General features: G+C 43.0%; 1 protein-coding gene across 3 annotated transcripts in view; it reads left to right on the top strand.

The window, feature by feature from the left end:
- Positions 1 to 18,698, top strand: part of nacc2 (NACC family member 2) — a 64,774-nt gene extending 46,076 nt beyond the window's left edge. For all 3 annotated transcript variants that reach the window (XM_080756545.1, XM_080756547.1, XM_080756546.1), the window contains exons 2-7: positions 122 to 299; positions 2,979 to 3,770; positions 6,174 to 6,350; positions 7,025 to 7,130; positions 8,146 to 8,243; positions 10,109 to 18,698. In XM_080756545.1, the coding sequence (XP_080612671.1) occupies positions 188 to 299; positions 2,979 to 3,770; positions 6,174 to 6,350; positions 7,025 to 7,130; positions 8,146 to 8,243; positions 10,109 to 10,680 (1,857 nt within the window). In that variant the 5' untranslated portion in view covers positions 122 to 187 and the 3' untranslated portion in view covers positions 10,681 to 18,698. The remainder of the gene's footprint in view (positions 1 to 121; positions 300 to 2,978; positions 3,771 to 6,173; positions 6,351 to 7,024; positions 7,131 to 8,145; positions 8,244 to 10,108) is intronic.
- Positions 18,699 to 19,374: the final 676 nt, after the last annotated feature.

Below are 19,374 nucleotides of genomic sequence, written 5' to 3'. Positions count from 1 at the left end.
CATTAGTCCAGATTTGATCCAAATATCAATCCTGGTGGAGACCTGTGCCCCGAGGGGGACTTCTTCTAAGTTCATTTTCTTACGTTGCACCCTCTCTCTCCCTCCCTCCCTTCCCCCACAGATGTCTTTGTCGCTGGCAGTGTCTGCAGTAACTATCTGAAGCCCAGTGTCCTGCTCTGTGTCCAACATGTCCCAGCTGCTCCACGTCGAGATCCCCAACTTTGGAGCCACCGTGCTGGGCTCCCTCAACGAGCAGCGCTTGTTGGGACACTACTGTGACGTGTCCATCCTGGTCAGAGGTTTGTAGGGATTCAATGGACTTAACCCATTCAGGCCTGACGTCGAAATTAAAAAATAATTATTCTAAATCCTGATGCCTATGTTTGCTCAAGATTTCATGTCAAGGACCCCAGAAATGATATGTAATTGGCCACCGACTCCCATCTGAACATATGTTGTTCCAGGGAACCCTCCCAGAAGCAAAGATATGAGTTTAAAACGTTTGCTCTGAAGTTCATAGCACAGAGTAGCTCAAGAGTAGCTCTGTTGATTCAAATTATATATTCCAAAATATAGTTTCCTCATTGTCTTACGTTGCATGTCAATTAAAAAAGGTCTCAAAGTCACTCTTTTAGGTCATAAACAGACGGAAAGATAGCGGATTCTGTCAATATTTGACAAATTTGAAAATGGAGAACCCTGATTTAAACAAGTCTTTGTGCTTTTTCTGGTTTTATCCTCTTAGCAGTTTTTGTATTGACCTGTACCTTCCTTGATCTGTACCCATTCTGCCATCTGTTAATACAATTTTCAATCAATGAATCAATCAATCAATCAATCAATCAATCAATCAATCAATCGTATGTAACATTACAAACGCCCAAAGCTTTGAATTAGAAAGAAGATACGGAATGGATCTGCCGATCAATAGGTAGCGGACATTCTTACTTGCCACTTCGTGTTATGCAATGTTCAACATCTATCTACACTCTACAGTATCTATCATACTATAAATGCGCCACGTGTGTGTGTGTGTGTGTGTGTGTGTGTGTGTGTGTGTGGGGGGGGGGGGGGGGGGGGGGTGTGTGTGTGTGGGGGTGTGGGTGTGTGTGACTGTGTGTGTCTGTCTGTCTGCGTGTGTGTACGGTTATAATGCACGTAACTCGAGAACCGTTTGCCCCACCAAATTCGACACACACGTTCCACATCCCTGCAGGAAGTGCAGTGCCCGGTGTCGAGTCGGTTGGACCCACAGTTCTCCAGAACCACCACAAAAGGTTCTGGTCAGCTCTGCCAGTGGGCCACCCAGAGCCATCTAATAGAAGAGTTACGATATTGAGGGGGTGTTCATGCAGCCTGAACTGAGACAAGCTGGAGTTGGAAATACATTGTTTTCAATGAGGGAGCGCAAATAAGAGCTATTTTAAGCATGTGTGCAACATGCCAAGTGTTTTAAAGTTGTCATGTAGAGTAACAACTAAAGTTTCTTTAATGTTTATGTTGTACTATTACCACAAAACAATCTAAAATAAAGGGATTTAAGATCATTAAAGCTGGGCTGTTGCCTGAGTCCAATGCATTTCTGCCTACTTCCGGTCCAAGACTGTCCCCATTCTCAATAGAAGTCTATGTAGGAGAGCCGCCATTGGACTGTCCCCATGAAGTGAACGCAGTTTGCGTAACTCTGTCTATATCTAAGGCTCTGGGTACACTGACATGGATACAACGGGTATTGCATTGCCGGGTGGGGCATGGATCTCCAACTGTCATCGTTACTGACTCTGTACTCTAAATGGTGAATGGTGCGTTTATATATAGCACCTTTATCCAAGGCGCTTTACATAGATTGTGCGTTACATTCACCCATTCACACACACAGATGCGGGAGGAAACCATGCAAGGCACCAACCTGCACATCGGGAGCAATTAGGGGTTCAGTGTCTTTCTCAAGGACACTTCGACAGTAACTCTGGGGGAGCCCGGGTTTGAACTGGCAACCTTGCGGTTCCCATCCAGTCACTCTACCCCTGAACCACTGCTGCCACAGCCTGGAACAGGTCTAGTTGTCATAATCTACCGTGATTTCATTAGTTTATGGGCTAAAAGAATGACTTTAAGACTTGTTTCACCGTGTAACTGAAGATCAATCTCACCAATAATTGGAGTTACATCATGGCACGGTAAATGTAGGTTCTACACAACCCAAACCTATTACAGTGACATTTTGCTTTAAGCTGGCTGGCAATGTACTGTACTTCAAAAGAAGTAATTTTCTTTTAATAATAACGAAATAAAATGTGCTTGCCGAAACATTCTTTGTGGATTTGTTATACTCGATGCAGCTAGCTTGTGAGTGCTGAAACACTGGCAGTGGCCACTGTATGTTTTTTATTTGAGTTTGTTTTCATCACCCTCCCATGCACTTTGTCTCAGTGGACAAAGTGTGTGCTTTAATAACTAATTAATTAATTGCCATCTGGTTGTTTTTGTAGTCCCTCAGAGAGGGATTAGAGAGGTTAGTGCCTCATAACCTCTGCAGCCAAAGCGTTCTTCAAAACTGTCTGTCGTATGTTGTCAGCAGATTGCAGAAATAAAACAATGTAAATCACGCCGCCGGCGCCATGGATTTGGCCTCGGAACGATGATCGCACACAATCGCATTTGTATTGCGGTCTTCTGCCTAAAGCCCCATGGGGCTCTGTGCCAACAAGAGCTTCAGCATGGGAATCTATTTTGTTTGTTTGTTTTTCGCAATTATGTCATTTTGACATAATTGCAACATATTTTCAGATCGGGGTCGGAGGCCAATTACATAGCATTTTTGGGGTCCTTAAACATGAAATAGTTTGAGAACCAGTGACATAGAAACAGAAAACCTTTTTCAGAAAACTGTCATGATTTAGGAGATATTTTTGTAGAATGGTGTCCTCTGGGGTCTTTAATGGGACAACGCTCACATGCTTCTCTGTGTCACTCAGGCCAGGCCTTCAAGGCCCACCGGGCCGTGCTGGCCGCCAGCAGCCTCTACTTCCGCGACCTCTTCAGCAGCTCCTCCAAGAGCCAGTTGGAGCTGCCCTCCTCCGTCACGCCGGCCTGCTTCGAGCAGATCCTCACCTTCTGCTACACGGGCAAGCTGACCATGGCGGCCAGCGAGCAGCTGGTGGTCATGTACACGGCCGGCTACCTCCAGATCCAGCACATCGTGGAGCGAGGCATGGACCTGATGTTCAAGGCCAACTCGCCGCACTGCGACTCGCAGACGGCCGGCTCCATGGAGGAGACGGGCTCCGAGCCGCAGAGTCCCAGCAACAACAACAACAACAACGGCAGCAACGGCCTCGCGGCGAGCGCGGCCGCGCTGTGTGCCGCCGGCTGGTCGCCGTCGCTGGTCATGCCTCAGCGCAAGATCAAACTGGAAGGGGGTGGCGAACAGACTCCTCTGGCGCTGCCTGCCGGGACACACAGCAACAGCAAGACCTCGTCGTCAGCAGAGCTGGGGAGCCGGCTGGCCAGGGTCAGCTCGTTGCTCTACACGGCGGCCGGAGGGACTACCATCTTCCCCGGGATGCCTCCGTACCACCACCACCTCCCCCCGGGGGGTGGAGGAGGAGGAGCAGAGAGGTCTAGTCCCGGAGCCTCCAGTCTGCCCACCACTGACAGCCCGACATCCTATCAAAACGAAGACGAGGAGTTTGAGGAAGAGTCGTACGATGGGATTACAGAGGAGGCCTACAGTCAGCTGTATGGACGCTCGGCGAACCCCTATGGGAGTGAGTATTGTACTATTATTCAGCATGTTGTGTTCATTCGGATTGATACTTAGTTGCGTGTGGGTGTCGCGCACCAAAGATAGCTCTTTGAGCTCGTAAATTGTCTATTCTTGTTGCACGCCACCCACACACAACTACGCAAGTAGAAATTAAGCCTTATTATACGCTTCATATTACTGACGCAAAAACATAACAAAACATTCTGTGAACCCTGTCTTTTTATTTTATTTTAACCGAATGTGAACTCCGTCTTTCTTATTTTAACCGAAAGCAGTTTATCGTCTGCTGTTTTTTGGGTGCAATTGAGCTCAGAACCCCCCCCTCCCCTCTTCCCAAAAGAAAAAAATAATGTCATAATCCCTTTAAAAGTGTTACTATGTCTCCAGAGGTGTCAAATAAAAGTAAGAATGATATACTGTACATAATTGTGATGTCAGGCCGATTTGAAAAAGCACACTCCGTGACAGAAGCTCGCAGGGCTTTGAAACCGTCCCGGTCCAGACCAGTTTTGTAAGCTACTGTGCACTCAAACAATATTCAATTACTTTCCAGTTATTTTTATTAATTCCATTATGTATTGGATGTTGCGCTTCCTTCCAGTGTGTGTGTGTGTGTGTGTGTGTGTGTGTGTGGGGGGGGGGGGGGGGCTTTGTGTAAACATTAGGATAGCTGCATGGAGTGATGTTTGGAATGCGTTGAGACAGCAGCATGCTCCTTATCACAGCTACAACAGCTGTGTGTGTGTGATGGGTTCTAGCGCTTTTCTGGTTTAGGACCGTGAAGGGGTCCATTTGGTTACGTGTTCACACTCTCCTGAGTCACAAATTAACCACTTAAACCGTGGCCTATTATCGTCTATGTCGGGTGGAAAACCTCAAAACTGTTATTTTTCAGGATTCAAATCCAAACGGATTCAAATTGAAAAGTATCAAAAAGTATCAGATCTGGCACCGGGTGGCCAGTGCAGAGCGGGCATCTAGGCTGCTAATGCAAATGTCGTTGGGATCGGGAGTTGAACCCGCGGCACGCTGTCAGGCTAGCGTGTCGTGGGTTCGATGCCAGATCCCAACGCCTTTTGCTGTGTGTGTGCCCCCCTATCAATAAAGGCAGGACAAATATATATACTTTAAAAAGTACAGACCTTGTACAGACGCTGAAATATGATGTGAAAACTAAAACAACACAAAAAGTGAGAATATGGATATGGCACTGGCTGGGGGGCAATGTCACATGGAGGTTTGGAACTATGTTTTTGTGCTGCTGCTGGCGTAGTGGTATTGGAGACACAAAAATTTACAGAGAGGTCAAAGTTGAACGAAAGTTGCACTATATGGTAGTAGTTTTATTGATTGATACATAACTAAACAAATGTAACATTTTGAAACAATTTGCCAAACAATCTGATGTCACATGGCTACACGTTTATAGAGCATTTTACGACGGATTTGAACCAGCTCAGCCAATCACAATCAAGGGCCGGAACAATCTGTTTTATAAGGATAAATGAACACTTTTAAGGTTACATTCAAACACCACACATGCACATGCGCAACACACGCATGCACGCACGCACGCACACACACACACACACACACACACACACACTTACAGATGTACAGACACACTAACAAATGAAACCCACGCGTGCATGGGCAAATGATCCAGGGGTTGTGCCAGGGCCTAAAATCTTGCTGCTCTAAAAAAGGTTTGTCAAAGTCTAGCGTTTCGGAAATTCATGAAACCTCTCTCTCTGGAACACCCCAGGGTGACATTGCGGGGCATTTGAGAACATTTGTGCGTGTGTGTGTGTGTGTGTGTTTATGTGCGTGCGTGTGCGTGCGTACATGCATGCGTACATGTGGAGGCATGCACTTATAAGCACGTACGTGTGTCTCAGACAGTGAATAAACGGTTTCATTTTTCTGTTTGCGTGGGTTGTGCCTGAGTGTGTTTGTGTGTGCGTGCATGCGTGCATGCCTGTGCGTGTATGTGTGTGCGTGTGCGTGCATGAGACGTGCGTGTTGACTTACACAAGTCACGGTAGAGGTCGGCGGGAGCGTTCTTGTGAGTAAGAACCTAATACCCAATTTGAAACTGGTACCACCTCAAAACTTCAAGCTGCTGACGCGGCATTACACCGTATCTATCTGGGATCCATCTGCAGCACTCTGAAACATTTATGAAATACAACATACTCATATGGTATTACAACCGGCTTTATTTTTTTTGTCTACTCCTTTTGGTTTCTTTATATTGAAGCCCCTTTTAATCATTCATGCGTCACCGTCTTTTTTGTTTTGTTTTTTGTTTTGTTTTTTCTCTCTCTGTGTGCAACATGACACCCTCCTGATATTTCAAGCCCCACTTCCTCAATATTTCTCCACACGTTCTTGCTCTCCTCAGTCCAGGATAAGCCTGAGATGGCGTCGGTGCCGTTGGCCCTGGAGAACCGCAACTGTGTTCTGATCCGCCGGGACCTGGTGGCCCTGCCCGCCAGCCTCATCAGCCAGATCGGCTACCGCTGCCACCCCAAGCTCTACACGGAGGGAGACCCCGGGGAGAAGCTGGAGCTCGTGGCTGGTAGCTTCTCTCTCCCTCTCTCTCTATCTCTTACGCGCACACACACACACACACACACACACACACACACACACACACAAACTAAACAGCGCCCTCTTTCAACAGTCTGTCAATAACCATAAAAGAAGAACACCGCTCTGCTCAGCAGCGTCAAGTTTATTCAAACACTATTTGTGTCTGAATAAACCTTTTTCTCCTCTTGTATGGTCATTTGATACTGTCCAACAAGGCACCTGCATCTGAGCGGAGTGGATGTGCGAACGTTTCCTTTGCAAAGGTTACATTTTGAAATATTGCACTTTTGACTCCACTACTTTTCTAGGAAAGGGACTCTTGGTACCCAAACTTGAAAGATTATATTATTAAGAATACACGCACGCACGCACGCACACGCACACACACACACACACATACACACACACACACACACACACACACACACACACACACACACACACACACACACACACACACACACACACTGCAATATTGCAGTGCAATATTTCAAAATGTAGCCTTTTCAAGTTTGGGTACCAAGAGTCCCTTTCCTAGAAAAGTAGTGGAGTCAAAAGTGCAATATTTCAAAATGTAACCTTTGCCGAACCCCAAAGGTAATTAAAAAAAGAAGAAACTACAGTGAAGTAGTACCAATGTTTTGTCATTTCCCCCTCCAGGTACTCAAGTATACATGACTCGAGGCCAGCTGATGAACTGCCATCTGTGTGCTGGCATCAAACACAAAGTCCTGCTGCGTCGCCTGCTAGCCACCTTCTTTGACAGGTAGGGTCACCTTGTCACCTTCTTTGACAGGTAGGGTCACCTTGTCACCTTCTTTGACAGGTAGGGTCACCTTGTCACCGTCGTGGCATTTTAGTTGACAGTGGTGTGTGAAGTAACCGAGTACATTTTCAATACTTTTACTTCTACTCCACTACATCTCAGGGGCAAACATTATACTTTTACTTCTACTCCACTACATCTCAGGGGCAAACATGATACTTTTACTTCTACTCCACTACATCTCAGGGGCAAACATTATACTTTTACTTCTACTCCACTACATCTCAGGGGCAAACATGATACTTTTACTTCTACTCCACTACATCTCAGGGGCAAACATTATACTTTTACTTCTACTCCACTACATCTGAGGGGCAAACATTATACTTTTACTTCTACTCCACTACATCTCAGGGGCAAACATTATACTTTTACTTCTACTCCACTACATCTGAGGGGCAAACATGATACTTTTACTTCTACTCCACTACATCTCAGGGGCAAACATTATACTTTTACTTCTACTCCACTACATCTGAGGGGCAAACATTATACTTTTACTGTACGGGAATTATTTGAAAACCTTTGGTTCGTGCATGGTTGCTGTGCACATTTCGATTAATATTTCAAAACATACATTAACCACTTCAGCCCTATTCAAACTTTGGCTATTAGTATTTGTAAATAGCTCTTGTAGATCAGCTATTTGCAATAACATACAGAGCTACGATTTTACAATGATCTTTTAATGATTTTAACACAAAGTACCCTAGGGGCTTGTTTCCATTGTGGCGCTGTAAACGGCAGAATTCCACAAAAGCCATGCAGTCCAGACTGGAGCTCAGTTTATATGGCTGTCACTCCACGGCTTGTTTGTCTGAATCCATACTTCACACACCCCATCGGTGGTCATATTACAGAGCAATGCAGTCATTATGTAGGGCTGTTCTCATATTTATCTGTGAGCCTGCTGCTGCTGACGCTGCCCCCTGGTGTTGACTGTGTGCCCCTACAGAAACACCTTGGCCAACAGCTGTGGGACAGGTATCCGGTCCTCTACGAGTGACCCCAGTAGAAAACCCCTGGACAGCAGGGTCCTCAATGCTGTCAAACGTAAGTTCTGTTTAATTAAAAAATAAAAACAGTATGGGATTGAATTGCATCTCAGAACAATGGAACAATATGTGAACGATAGCAATTAGATTCTAATTGTTGGTGACAATGTAAAAAGGAATGCTCATTGAGACATGCTGAATGAAAAGAGTGAACCCATTGAGCTGAGCATAGCAGTGGGCCACTCATAGCACGCCACTCGGTGGCGCGCTATGAGCTTGTAGATCTGCTATTTTTCAATAGCTAAATTATAACATAATGTTTAAAACACCAAAAGGGTTCCCGCCCAAAATGGGTTAAGCCTAGAATCCAGCGTTCAGGATCCTTTGATTCTGTGAAGAAAGTAAAAATGAAAACCGCTATACAAAGGGTAGTTATTAAATGTAGTATCTCATATAATTAATTATTCTAAAAAAGTTATTTTTGCACAGGATATATATCAATTATTTCAGGATTCACCAGAAATTATTGATATATACCGGTAAATATTTCGGGTGCAGGCTTTAGTTCCGACATACTATTGATCCGAAACCTCAATCCTAACCCTAACCGCAAGCACGGGAGCAGCGCATGTCGGACCATCGCTTTTTCGCATCGCATCGCATGTCCCCCCGCTTCGGATCTTCGGTGTGTCGGAAAAGCGTGCGCACCCCAAATATTTCTGTAAATCTCTATGGGAAAAAGAATTAATGGGCCATTTTTCAGTGGGTCCAGATTGAAAACGATGCCCGCTTCTATCCTCTAGTCCAGTGGTTCCCAAAGTGGGGTCCGGGGACCCCCAGGGGTACCTGAGGGAGTTCCAGGGGGGACCCATCTATTTTGTTCATGTTCATAAAGTGCTAAAGTGTTTAAAGCAGTGGTTCCCAAACTTTTTCATGTCAAGGACCCCCAAATTGACACTACTTAGCCCGTGGACCCCCATTTGAAAAGATATGCCAGGGACCCCCATAAGAGAAGACGTACACATTTAGACGTCTACATTTAGACGTCTACATTTAGACGTACACATTTAGACGTCTGTATACATTTAGACGTCTACATTTAGACGTCTACATTTAAACCGTATACATTTATTTGTTATCCGTGTTGCGAGGATGAGGGGGTACCTGGAAAAATATCTACCCCAAAAGGGGTACCTGGTCCAAAAAAGTTTGGGAACCCCTGCTCTAGTCTACTGGATCTGATGAAGGTTTAACAGCTTCTATTCTCTAGTCTACTGGATCTGATGAAGGTTTAACAGCTTCTATTCTCTAGTCTACTGGATCTGATGAAGGTTTAACAGCTTCTATTCTCTAGTCTACTGGATCTGATGAAGGTTTAACAGCTTCTATTCTCTAGTCTACTGGATCTGATGAAGGTTTAACAGCTTCTATTCTCTAGTCTACTGGATCTGATGAAGGTTTAACAGCTTCTATTCTCTAGTCTACTGGATCTGATGAAGGTTTAACAGCTTCTATTCTCTAGTCTACTGGATCTGATGAAGGTTTAACAGCTTCTATTCTCTAGTCTACTGGATCTGATGAAGGTTTAACAGCCGAAACGTTAGTCGTTTTTTAACCTTTCTTTTGCCAAAGCTGATGCCATTACAATAAAGGCTGTTTAAACTTCATGGAAACAGAGTGCCTTCGATCTCCTATTTTATCTATTGAAATGAAATAATGTGTGTGTGTGTGTGTGTGTGTGTGTGTGTGTGTGTGTGTGTGTGTGTGTGTGTGTGTGTGTGTGTGTGTGTGTGTGTGTGTGTGTGTGTGTGCGTGCGCGTGTGCATGTGTGTGCGTTTATGCGTGTGTGTGTGTGTGTGTGTGTGTGTGTGTGTGTGTGTGTGTGTGCGTGCATGTACGTGCGCATGCATTCCCCCTTTTCAGTCTACTGTCAAAACTTTAACCCGAACTTCAAGGAGAGCGAGATGAACGTCATCGCGGCGGACATGTGCACGAACGCCCGGCGCGTCCGCAAGCGCTGGCTGCCCAAGATCAAGTCTATGCTGCCCGACGGCATGGAGGTGTACCGCACGGGCATGGGCATGGGCGTGGGCGTGGGCGCCGCCGTGGGCCTGGGCCTGGCCCTGGGCGCCGCCGGCCCCCCCCCGCCCGGCCTCGTCCTGCCGTTCGAGGCTGACTTCAAGACCCTAGAGCAGAGGTTGTACCCGGACCGCAGCAGCAAGGACGCTCTCAGGACTCACGCTCTGCTGCAGGGCGAGGGCAGTCCGGGACTGGGAGCGGCCGGAGGAGGAGGAGGAGGAGAGGGCATGGAGGGTGACGGTGTCGCCCAGGAGGAGCACGAGGAGGAGGAGGAGACGGAGGAGGCTGGGTTAGAGCGCAGCACGGATGGGTCGTTGTTGATCGCAGGCGCTGAGGCAGGCGGCCGGGAGGACCTCCCCAATGAACAGGAAGGAGACGGGGCTTTTGGAGAAGGTCTGAGGGTGAATGGACAGTGAGGTCTCCTTTTTTGGGGGGAGGGGGGGGGGGGGGGGGGGCGCCTCCTTACATTGTGAAATCTGTCAAACATCACACTTTTATGCTTACTGTCTTTCCTCTGTCACCTCTACACCTCTTCTTCTCTGTGATTCCTCAAAACGGAACGACTCAGCACAAATAGCTATGCTTGTAGAACTTACGATACAGTGCTTTGTCACACACACGCGCACACACACGCGTACGCACGCTCTCGCGTGCGCGCACACACACACACACACACACACACACACACACACACACACACACAGATTACACTTTTCAACATTCGTTATTATTGAAGCCAAATAGACACAGGCATGGCATTGATTCAATTCAGAAAACAAATCCTTTCTCCGTATCTCTTCTCTCCGCTCTCGTTTAATTTCTGCACTGCACCCAGCAATGTTTTGATGGCTCGTAACAGAACGAATGTTATCATTTCATTGACACAAAAAAAACAGCCGTTACTTTACAGATAGATACGGTAGATACCATGTGGGGTGTGGTACAGAGTTTGTAAAATGATATTCTTATTTCTTGGAAAGCTGCCTCTGAAAATAACCCAAGTCACCTTGGGACAGAAACGGATCGGCCAGTGTCACAGGCTGAACATAACGTGCTCACTAATAAGTGGAACATTTTGCACAGTGTTAGATATAAATCGTCATTGGCGGGTGGGAACCTTGTATGTCCAAACCCGTTACTTTTCAGGAAATGTGTGGAACAATGGATCCGATCAATGTAGTTATCATTTAGTCCCATGTTCTCGTTAATACATTTAATTGGTTCAGAATTCATAAAACCAACAGACAGACAAAACAAATGTAAAACAATAGCCAACAAATTGCAGATCTACAAGTTCACCACGCTTTTAGATCAGCTATTTTCACCGCTTTTGCACAACACACATGCACGTCATTAATTTACGAGAAAACATTAAAAGTTTAAAACATGGAAATATGGACATTTCTGCCCCGCCCGACAGCAACAAAGTGTGTTGTTTGTGCGTGCCTGCATCCCAGCATGCACCTGTACTTGTGTACGTACAGTATATCTTTCTGATAATTGTGCCCTCACAAGGATAGAAAGAGGGAACATAATGGAAACCATCAAAACATTTTGATGGTGTCCGGTGCCTAAAATAGCCGACCTACAAGCTCATAATGCGATGCGTTGTGAGTTTGTATATCTGCTGTTTTCAGGCATGGGACACTGGCGTGTCACAAATATTATAAACCAGGCTTTTTTAGAGGTTGAACCATCTGAAAAATCACTCCCCAGCCAGCCAAAAAACCCTTTGGGCAGATTCAAGCAATCACTCAAACTTGAATTTATTTCAGAGTGGTGGTTGCAAGAGAGTTGTATGCCTGTAACATATGAATTGGCATTCAGAGAACGGTGTGGTGCGTTAACACCAGAAAATTAGAAGCGACAACTGCATTTAGCAAACAATTATATGTTCTGTAAAAGAGAGCATGTGATTCTTATGATAGAGATGATTAACTCGACGTATTGCTCAAGGATATGGGCTTTTCTAGGCGGTCAAACTAAAGCTCTTGAACACATGAAGGAGTTGCTTGTCTTTGGGTATTTGCCCCGAGACATGCAAGTAGTCAATGTGATGCCTGTGTCTGCTTGGATATTCACGCACACGCACACACACACACACACACACACACACACACACACACACGCACGCACACGCACACACACATGCACACACACATGCACACAACGTGCACACACATTTGCAACTTGTGATCTTAACCTTTAATATCTACACGGATGTATTCAAAAAACACTGGCAACACGGCTTAACAATGTTTGTAATTCTTAAGCGTCCTTCTTTACAATACAAAAATACAGAGGGAGGAGGATAGAGATGCCAGAGCCATGAACCAGAACGCGTTGCCCACTATCTCAGAGCTTGTACAGTATGCATGAATTCAGAGAATGAATACAGTGAATTATACAAATAAAAAACAACAACAGAACCACTTATAAAACCTGCATCCAGATAAGAAAACAGCTGCTGTTTTGCCTCAAGATACACCATTAGTACATTCAGTCTGTGGGATCTGGCTTCATGCAGTCAGTGTGACCCAGGTTAGCCCCACAGTTAACTTTGGTCCGACCCAGGCCTGTCGTGTGTGGAAAGACACATTACTGACCGGCGCTCCCTTTGCATTGGAGGGTCTGTACAGTATGGCCCGTGGTTGGAGGACACTTAGAGTAACATACGGAATGGTTACACTACGTAGTATAGTACAGTGGTTCTCATAGTGGGGTCCGTGGGGGGTTCCCGGGGGGTTCCCATGCTAGATGGATAACAGTTTGGAACTAAGTTGACCCTTATAGGTCTGTAATAACTCTGAGAGCGTACACACATGGAGCCAAACGGGTACGGTTGTTTTCCATTGAACAAACTGGGGGTCATTGAAATTAAGGTTTGAGAACCACTGGTTTAGTAGAAGTAGACTACACTACACTAAGTGTTGTGCCTGAAAGAAATACCGTTTCAACCTGATATGATGGAGAGATGAGCACTACCTAGTCCTGCTACCATCCACTGACCTCCACCACTCTTTTCCCTTCTTTTTCTTTCTTTTCTTTTTTGTAAATTATTGAATGAAACTAATAAGAGCAATTTCTGCTGGCTTATTGCATTTGTACTTGAAAAGTTATGGGTTGGTAAAGCTAATGAGTTTGACTAGACATGACTTCTAAACAAGAATGGACTGAAAATGTGCCCTCATCTTTATCTCTCTGATTAACTCTTCCTTTGGATTATTGTGGACTTGGTTTAGTGACCTTCTGGCGATGACTGTTGCTCTTTTAGACGTGCGAGGGGAGGAAATGTTGCACAGTGAATCCTGTTAAACCTGTTTGTTGCACTCATTTTCAAATTGATATCCGTTTCCACCATTTCTGTCGTATGACGAGCTATATGTTGTTGTCCTGAGTGTTGGTTTTAAAAGATACAGAGATACACTGGTCCATTATGTTCAGATTGTCATACAGTCACAAGACCATTGATTTGAGTGTCCTTAACATATAATATGACCAATTCCCAAGTTTATCTAAAGTCCAACTTGCAGGTTGTTTATTTTGCTCTATAAACAATGTGGTTTAACCACTTAAGCCTATTTTATTCTTCGGCTATTCAAAAATAGAAACCACACGTTGTGAACGTGTAGAAAATGTTAAACATTTGGAATAATTCTGTACGTTTTTAATGAAAATGTTTGAGAAGTATGCTGCTCTACAGTTGTTATGCTTTCTGCTGCTTCCCTTGTATTGTCTACTGTACGCCAGTTCAAACTGACAACGCTGTAGTCCATTCTAAAATGCTCCATTTACAGCATATATTATTATATGTCATACAAGGGATTCACCTTTTTGTGCTCACACACTCTGAATTGAGATGCCATTGCCAACATTATTGACCATATTATATTTATGGTCGTATAGCAGGTAGTTAACCTGCAAGTTGGATTTAAAGCCAAAAATACAGTCCTTCCGGAAGGCTAACTATTTATAATGTGGTTGAAATACAAATTGACTTCTCTGAAAACAGTGACATACCGTACTGTGCAATAAGGTTTATAGTAGTGCTTTGTTGCTGAAAATACTGGTAGTAGCATCATTTGTTGCTGTCCAGGAAGGAAACCATGCACCTAACTCAATTTCTGAGGTTTTTGATGTTTTTGCATAAATCAATGCTATTCAACACCCAGGCTTGAATCAATAGAAAGTAGTAGAAATTAAAATGATTCGGACAAAACCTCTTTACTCCATTGGACCCTCACAATGTCTGCTAAAACAGCTAGCTCCACCACCTCTCCCCCTCTCATGCCAGTATATAAAGTCACAGCACCAACTTTGCTGAGGCAGTATTGCTTTGTTTTCAAATATATATTAAAATAAAAAGGTTTTCTTCATTTCCTGCAAAATGTATATTATTCATTTACTGAAAAATATAACATTTTAGAGTTAGGTGGTTTCTTCCCGACAGCAGAGATGCTATGCGTTGCTAGAACTATAAAATGCCCATTTTTACTGTTGCTTTACTGCTGTGCTATCTGAAATGTTGGGCCGGTTATTCTGTCTTTTTTCTTCCTTTCTTTCTTTCTTTTCCCTGGGGGTAGCTTTAAGAAGGCCCTGCAAAGAAGCACAGGGTTGTAATTGCACTAGGTAACGATAAAAAAAAAAGAAGTTTACAGTATTTCTTGTAGAAATGTGATCTGCCATGGAAAACAGGGCTGTGGGGGGGGGGGGGAGAATATGACTGAGATAATGAGTGAATGTAAACTACCTGTATATCTGTAGCACTGCTTTGGCTAAGTAAGGGTCCAGGGTCTGATTGAATAGGGCAAAAAAATAAAAAATAATACTGAATCACTTTGCTAAATTGCACACTTTCACAGTTGTATCTTCACATCAAAGTGGGCCAGAATATAGTAGTCATTTGATATTGAGGTTTGGTGTTTCCTTTTAACCTGGAGCTGTAATTTCAAATGACTATTGGTTCTCTAATGTGATGGAGCATGAGGAAGTATTTCTCAAACAAATCTAAAGAATAACAAATATCCTACAGTATGCAGGCCTCTGTGATATGTCCGATATGATATGCCAGCTAATTATTTTTCAACTATACAGACATGTAAGACATGCTGTAATAGCAGGTCTGTGGACCCTAAACAAAGAACAAAATGCTTAGGAGAGGGATATGCGTAATATATACATATTTCAACACATTTTAAAATGGCCATGCTTCAGTTCTAAAAGTAGCTCTTATAATCGGTAAGGATTTAGTTTTTTATTATGATTGTGATTAAACACAATACGTTTTATAGTGCATTTAATCACTCATCTACTGCGAATCCACCAAAAATCACACCGTTATAGAAATACCCTGCGGTTGCCATGATAATTTGTTTTCCTATACACATGTGATATAAGGGGAATTTGAAATCAACACAAAGTTATCATTAAATAAATAACATGCAGTGATGAAAAGTGTGTGGACCAGTGCCTTATAGACTATGTGGCTATGAATATTGTTGGGTAGGATTATCTGTTGTTGAAACATAGTCAAGACAAGTGAGCTATAGCTGTAAAATGGCTACCCTTGATGGGACTGTTTTCCATATAAAATTATGATGTTTAAGAAACAACTTTTGGAGGTGGGTTGTAATACCGACTTATTTGCTCATGTTTCAAACAGTTCATATACTTTTTTTTGTCATCACCATATTTATCAAAGGAAGCACCAACATATCCCTAATCTTCTGTCTGATAAAAAAATGTGTTGTCATTCCAATTTCAATATAATCATATATAGCTCATCAACAATAATCCATGATTTCCCTGATTGACACCCATATGAATTTGACATCAGTTAGCTTGTTGGTTAAAGGATGCACGTACTGAATGCTGTGGCCTCCCTGGTACAAATATGTCATCGCTGTCGGGCAGAAACCTTGTAAATACATATTTTTATGTTTTATGTTTTTCTTATTATTTTTGTAAATTAACTCCCTACTTCACCATACAAAAATGTTACGTAGAAGTAGTGAAAACAGGCCTGATCTACAGGCTCACAATGTGAGTTAGCTTGTAGATCGCTATTTTAAAATGTTTCAAAAAAAATAAAAGGTACAGTTCTGCATGTACAAGGTTTCCACGCGACCGCGGCCATGTGTTGCCTTTTGTAATGTGTATTAAACTGGTATACTTCACCTACGTCAACAAAAAGTCACAATTATCAACCATGGAATGCAACTTTTAGTGGCTTTAAGTTTCAATAGTGAAAATTCCTTGGACACAAAACGTAATAATTTCCCCTTACAGCTGCACTATGTAACTTTTCCTCTACGCCGCATTTGAACCCAGCTGTTTCCTGCGCAAGTGCATGATGTTTACCATTGAACGAGTAGAACTTGCTCGGGGGATAAGTTGAATCTTGACCATCAGCTCAACATTCGTGTCAGATGATCAGATCCTTTGTGTCTAGACCTTTTACACCAATGTGTTATAGTTATATCGTATTAACATACTTTAGCATACAGATTGGGTGGAAGAAAATGTTACATAGTGCCGCTTTAAAGCTGTTTTAGCCATATCATTTACTACTTATCTGCCTTATTAAGTAATGCATATACAATTCTGTCCCAGCCAAAAGAAAAGTGACTACCAATATGTTTCTCTGCCTCTAGGACTCTTTTTTAAGATTGTACTGTACAGGGTGAAAGTGAAATGGAATGATGTTGCACTAAAGCCTGAATCATGCTGGGTCAAACTAAGTATGAATCACCCTTAACACAGTGATTCTCAGAGAATGTTATGGCTAACCCTTAAGAGGATGAGCTCTGTTTGTGGTGGCTGAGAAAGATAATGCTGTAATGTACATGTGTTATATGATATACTAATTCATACTAGTTCATAACTTTATTTGATCGAAATTGACATCTCACCTAGGCATACAGCAAACATATTTGCGATAGCTAAGTTGCATTAATGTTGCAGCTTTTAACATAAATCAGTTTAATTGTTAGCAATATTTAAAACAAAGAATGACTGGATGTCAAATGAAAATGAAGACAATATGGGTAGGATTATATCTGGTAAAGATCCCATTTTGACAGATTTTATTTAAACTTTTTTTTTTTTTTTTTTTTTTAACATCTCTAACACTTCATAAGTGCTTAACCCCGGTTGCTCTAAAATCAGTATAATGAACTTTTGTTTTAATCCATGTAACAAATGTAGCATGACTTTACAGTTCCAAACAGGTCAAGTATTCTTTTTAAGGAGTGGTTACCAGAAATTATTTTACAGTTACCTGCATCAAAGATATATGAAATATATGATGCATGTAGTATGTACAGTATACAGTGTCTGCAGACAAAGCAGTGAGGAGTCTTGCAGTGGAATGGTTTTCTATTTTATTTTTGTTTGTCACACACCATGGTCCTTTATTGATTGTTCAGCATTGTTCTACACCCAGTAATCTGGTGACTGTGAGAGGAATACAAAGACTGACTACTTTTAGTCACGCGTGCACGAGAACCTGCAGCAAACTCAGAAAAATGATTGCAATGGAGGTTTCTTGTGTGTATGTGCGTGCGTAATGTGTCTTTGAACGTTAATGCCAGCACTTTAGAATTACCAATTTAACTTGCTATATGGTTGCCTATGGGCAACCACACTAATTAAATGCCAAGAGTGAGTGTCGTTTTGACAAAGGAACAAGTCACCTTCAAACCCATGTGCTCAGAGCGCTGACAATCAGAATGGGGGAAGAGACCCACAGTGTGCACTATGGAATATCTGTCATGAATCGCTGTGCTCCTGCTATTTTCCTTGTCATTTCCAGCTTGTTGGTAGTATTTGCTATAGCTTTCTACTACATGTTGCTTGTGTCAATTCTGTTTTTCTTGATTACAAGTGTATCTCTTTGCTAAAAAGACAGACTTACTGTATAACTTGGTGCTTCATTCAAGGAAAAGGGTCATGTTTGTGTTGTTAATAATAATGCATGGACTTTACTTATTGGTCCTAATTCACTGGCTAGTGGTCTCCGTTGACAAACTCATATGAGGAAAGCACATCTGTGATCTGACTATGCTACAGATGTACATTTTGACTATGGTAATTAATGCTCACTATCAACAGGGCTTGCCTTGGACCACTCAGACAAACTGGGATGGGAGGATGTCAGCAGTGAAAACATTTGGAGTGACTGCTAACCCTTATGTGGAAAAAAAGGTTAATGGTATTTACAGTATGCGCCTTGTGACTCAAGCAACAATAATATAAACAAGTTAACCGCAAGTTGCCACTTTTGACGTTTCATAAAAATCTTAAAATAACCTTCATTCCCATCTTGTTCTTTCCCAACACCAGTTTCAGCTGTGTAGTACAAGTGACATGCAGATAACTTTCAAATGCAATACAGAAAAGTCTGCTTTCTAATAAAAGTCCTTACTTCACCAAATGTTCTTGTGTTTGTATTTTATGCAGGCATAATGCTGAAACAAGCAATCTTTTTCATAGAAACATTGAAACAAATGTTAATGCTAATGCATGCATTGATTAGCCGAAAGGGTCTCTGCACCATTTTTTACCGGTTCTTCCTTCAAAGAATGTCAGGGTTTTGCAGTTTTGTACTCATACTGTAGGTGACACACTACTGTCACAACCCTGCTCAAAGGAAGAACAAAATGTGGAGACCACACACAAATCTTCAATGTAAAAATAAACATATTTAACACATCCAATCTGATGCACAGTAGTAGAAGATGCCAAGGCAGGGCCTCTTGAAGTTGTGCCACAGCCTGGTCTGATGCAGGAAGTTCTTCCAGGTATCCCACAGCCTGTCACAGTTCTAATAGTTGACGCCATGGGTGTGTTTCAGAGTATGAAAAATACATCAACCTAGCTCTGGTCCTGGTCCATAGCTCTAATGCCTTTATGCCTTTGCATTAGATCTATGCTACTCTTCTCTTCCTGCGCTCGCATGAAATGCAGACCAGTGTTTTCACTACTCACCAATACAAATACTTGTGTCATTACTCATTAGAAAGCCTATAGGCTACTTTCCTTAGTGGACGCACGTATAAAATGCACTTTTTGGCGCCAGGGATTAGTCTGTTCAGTGCCTGCTGTTGCTG

The sequence above is a fragment of the Protomyctophum bolini genome, assembly GCF_963924005.1.
Source record: "Protomyctophum bolini genome assembly, chromosome: 22".
Taxonomy (NCBI): domain Eukaryota; kingdom Metazoa; phylum Chordata; class Actinopteri; order Myctophiformes; family Myctophidae; genus Protomyctophum; species Protomyctophum bolini.
Note: the sequence above shows the minus strand (reverse complement) of the source record. Positions and strands in the feature narration are given on the sequence as shown.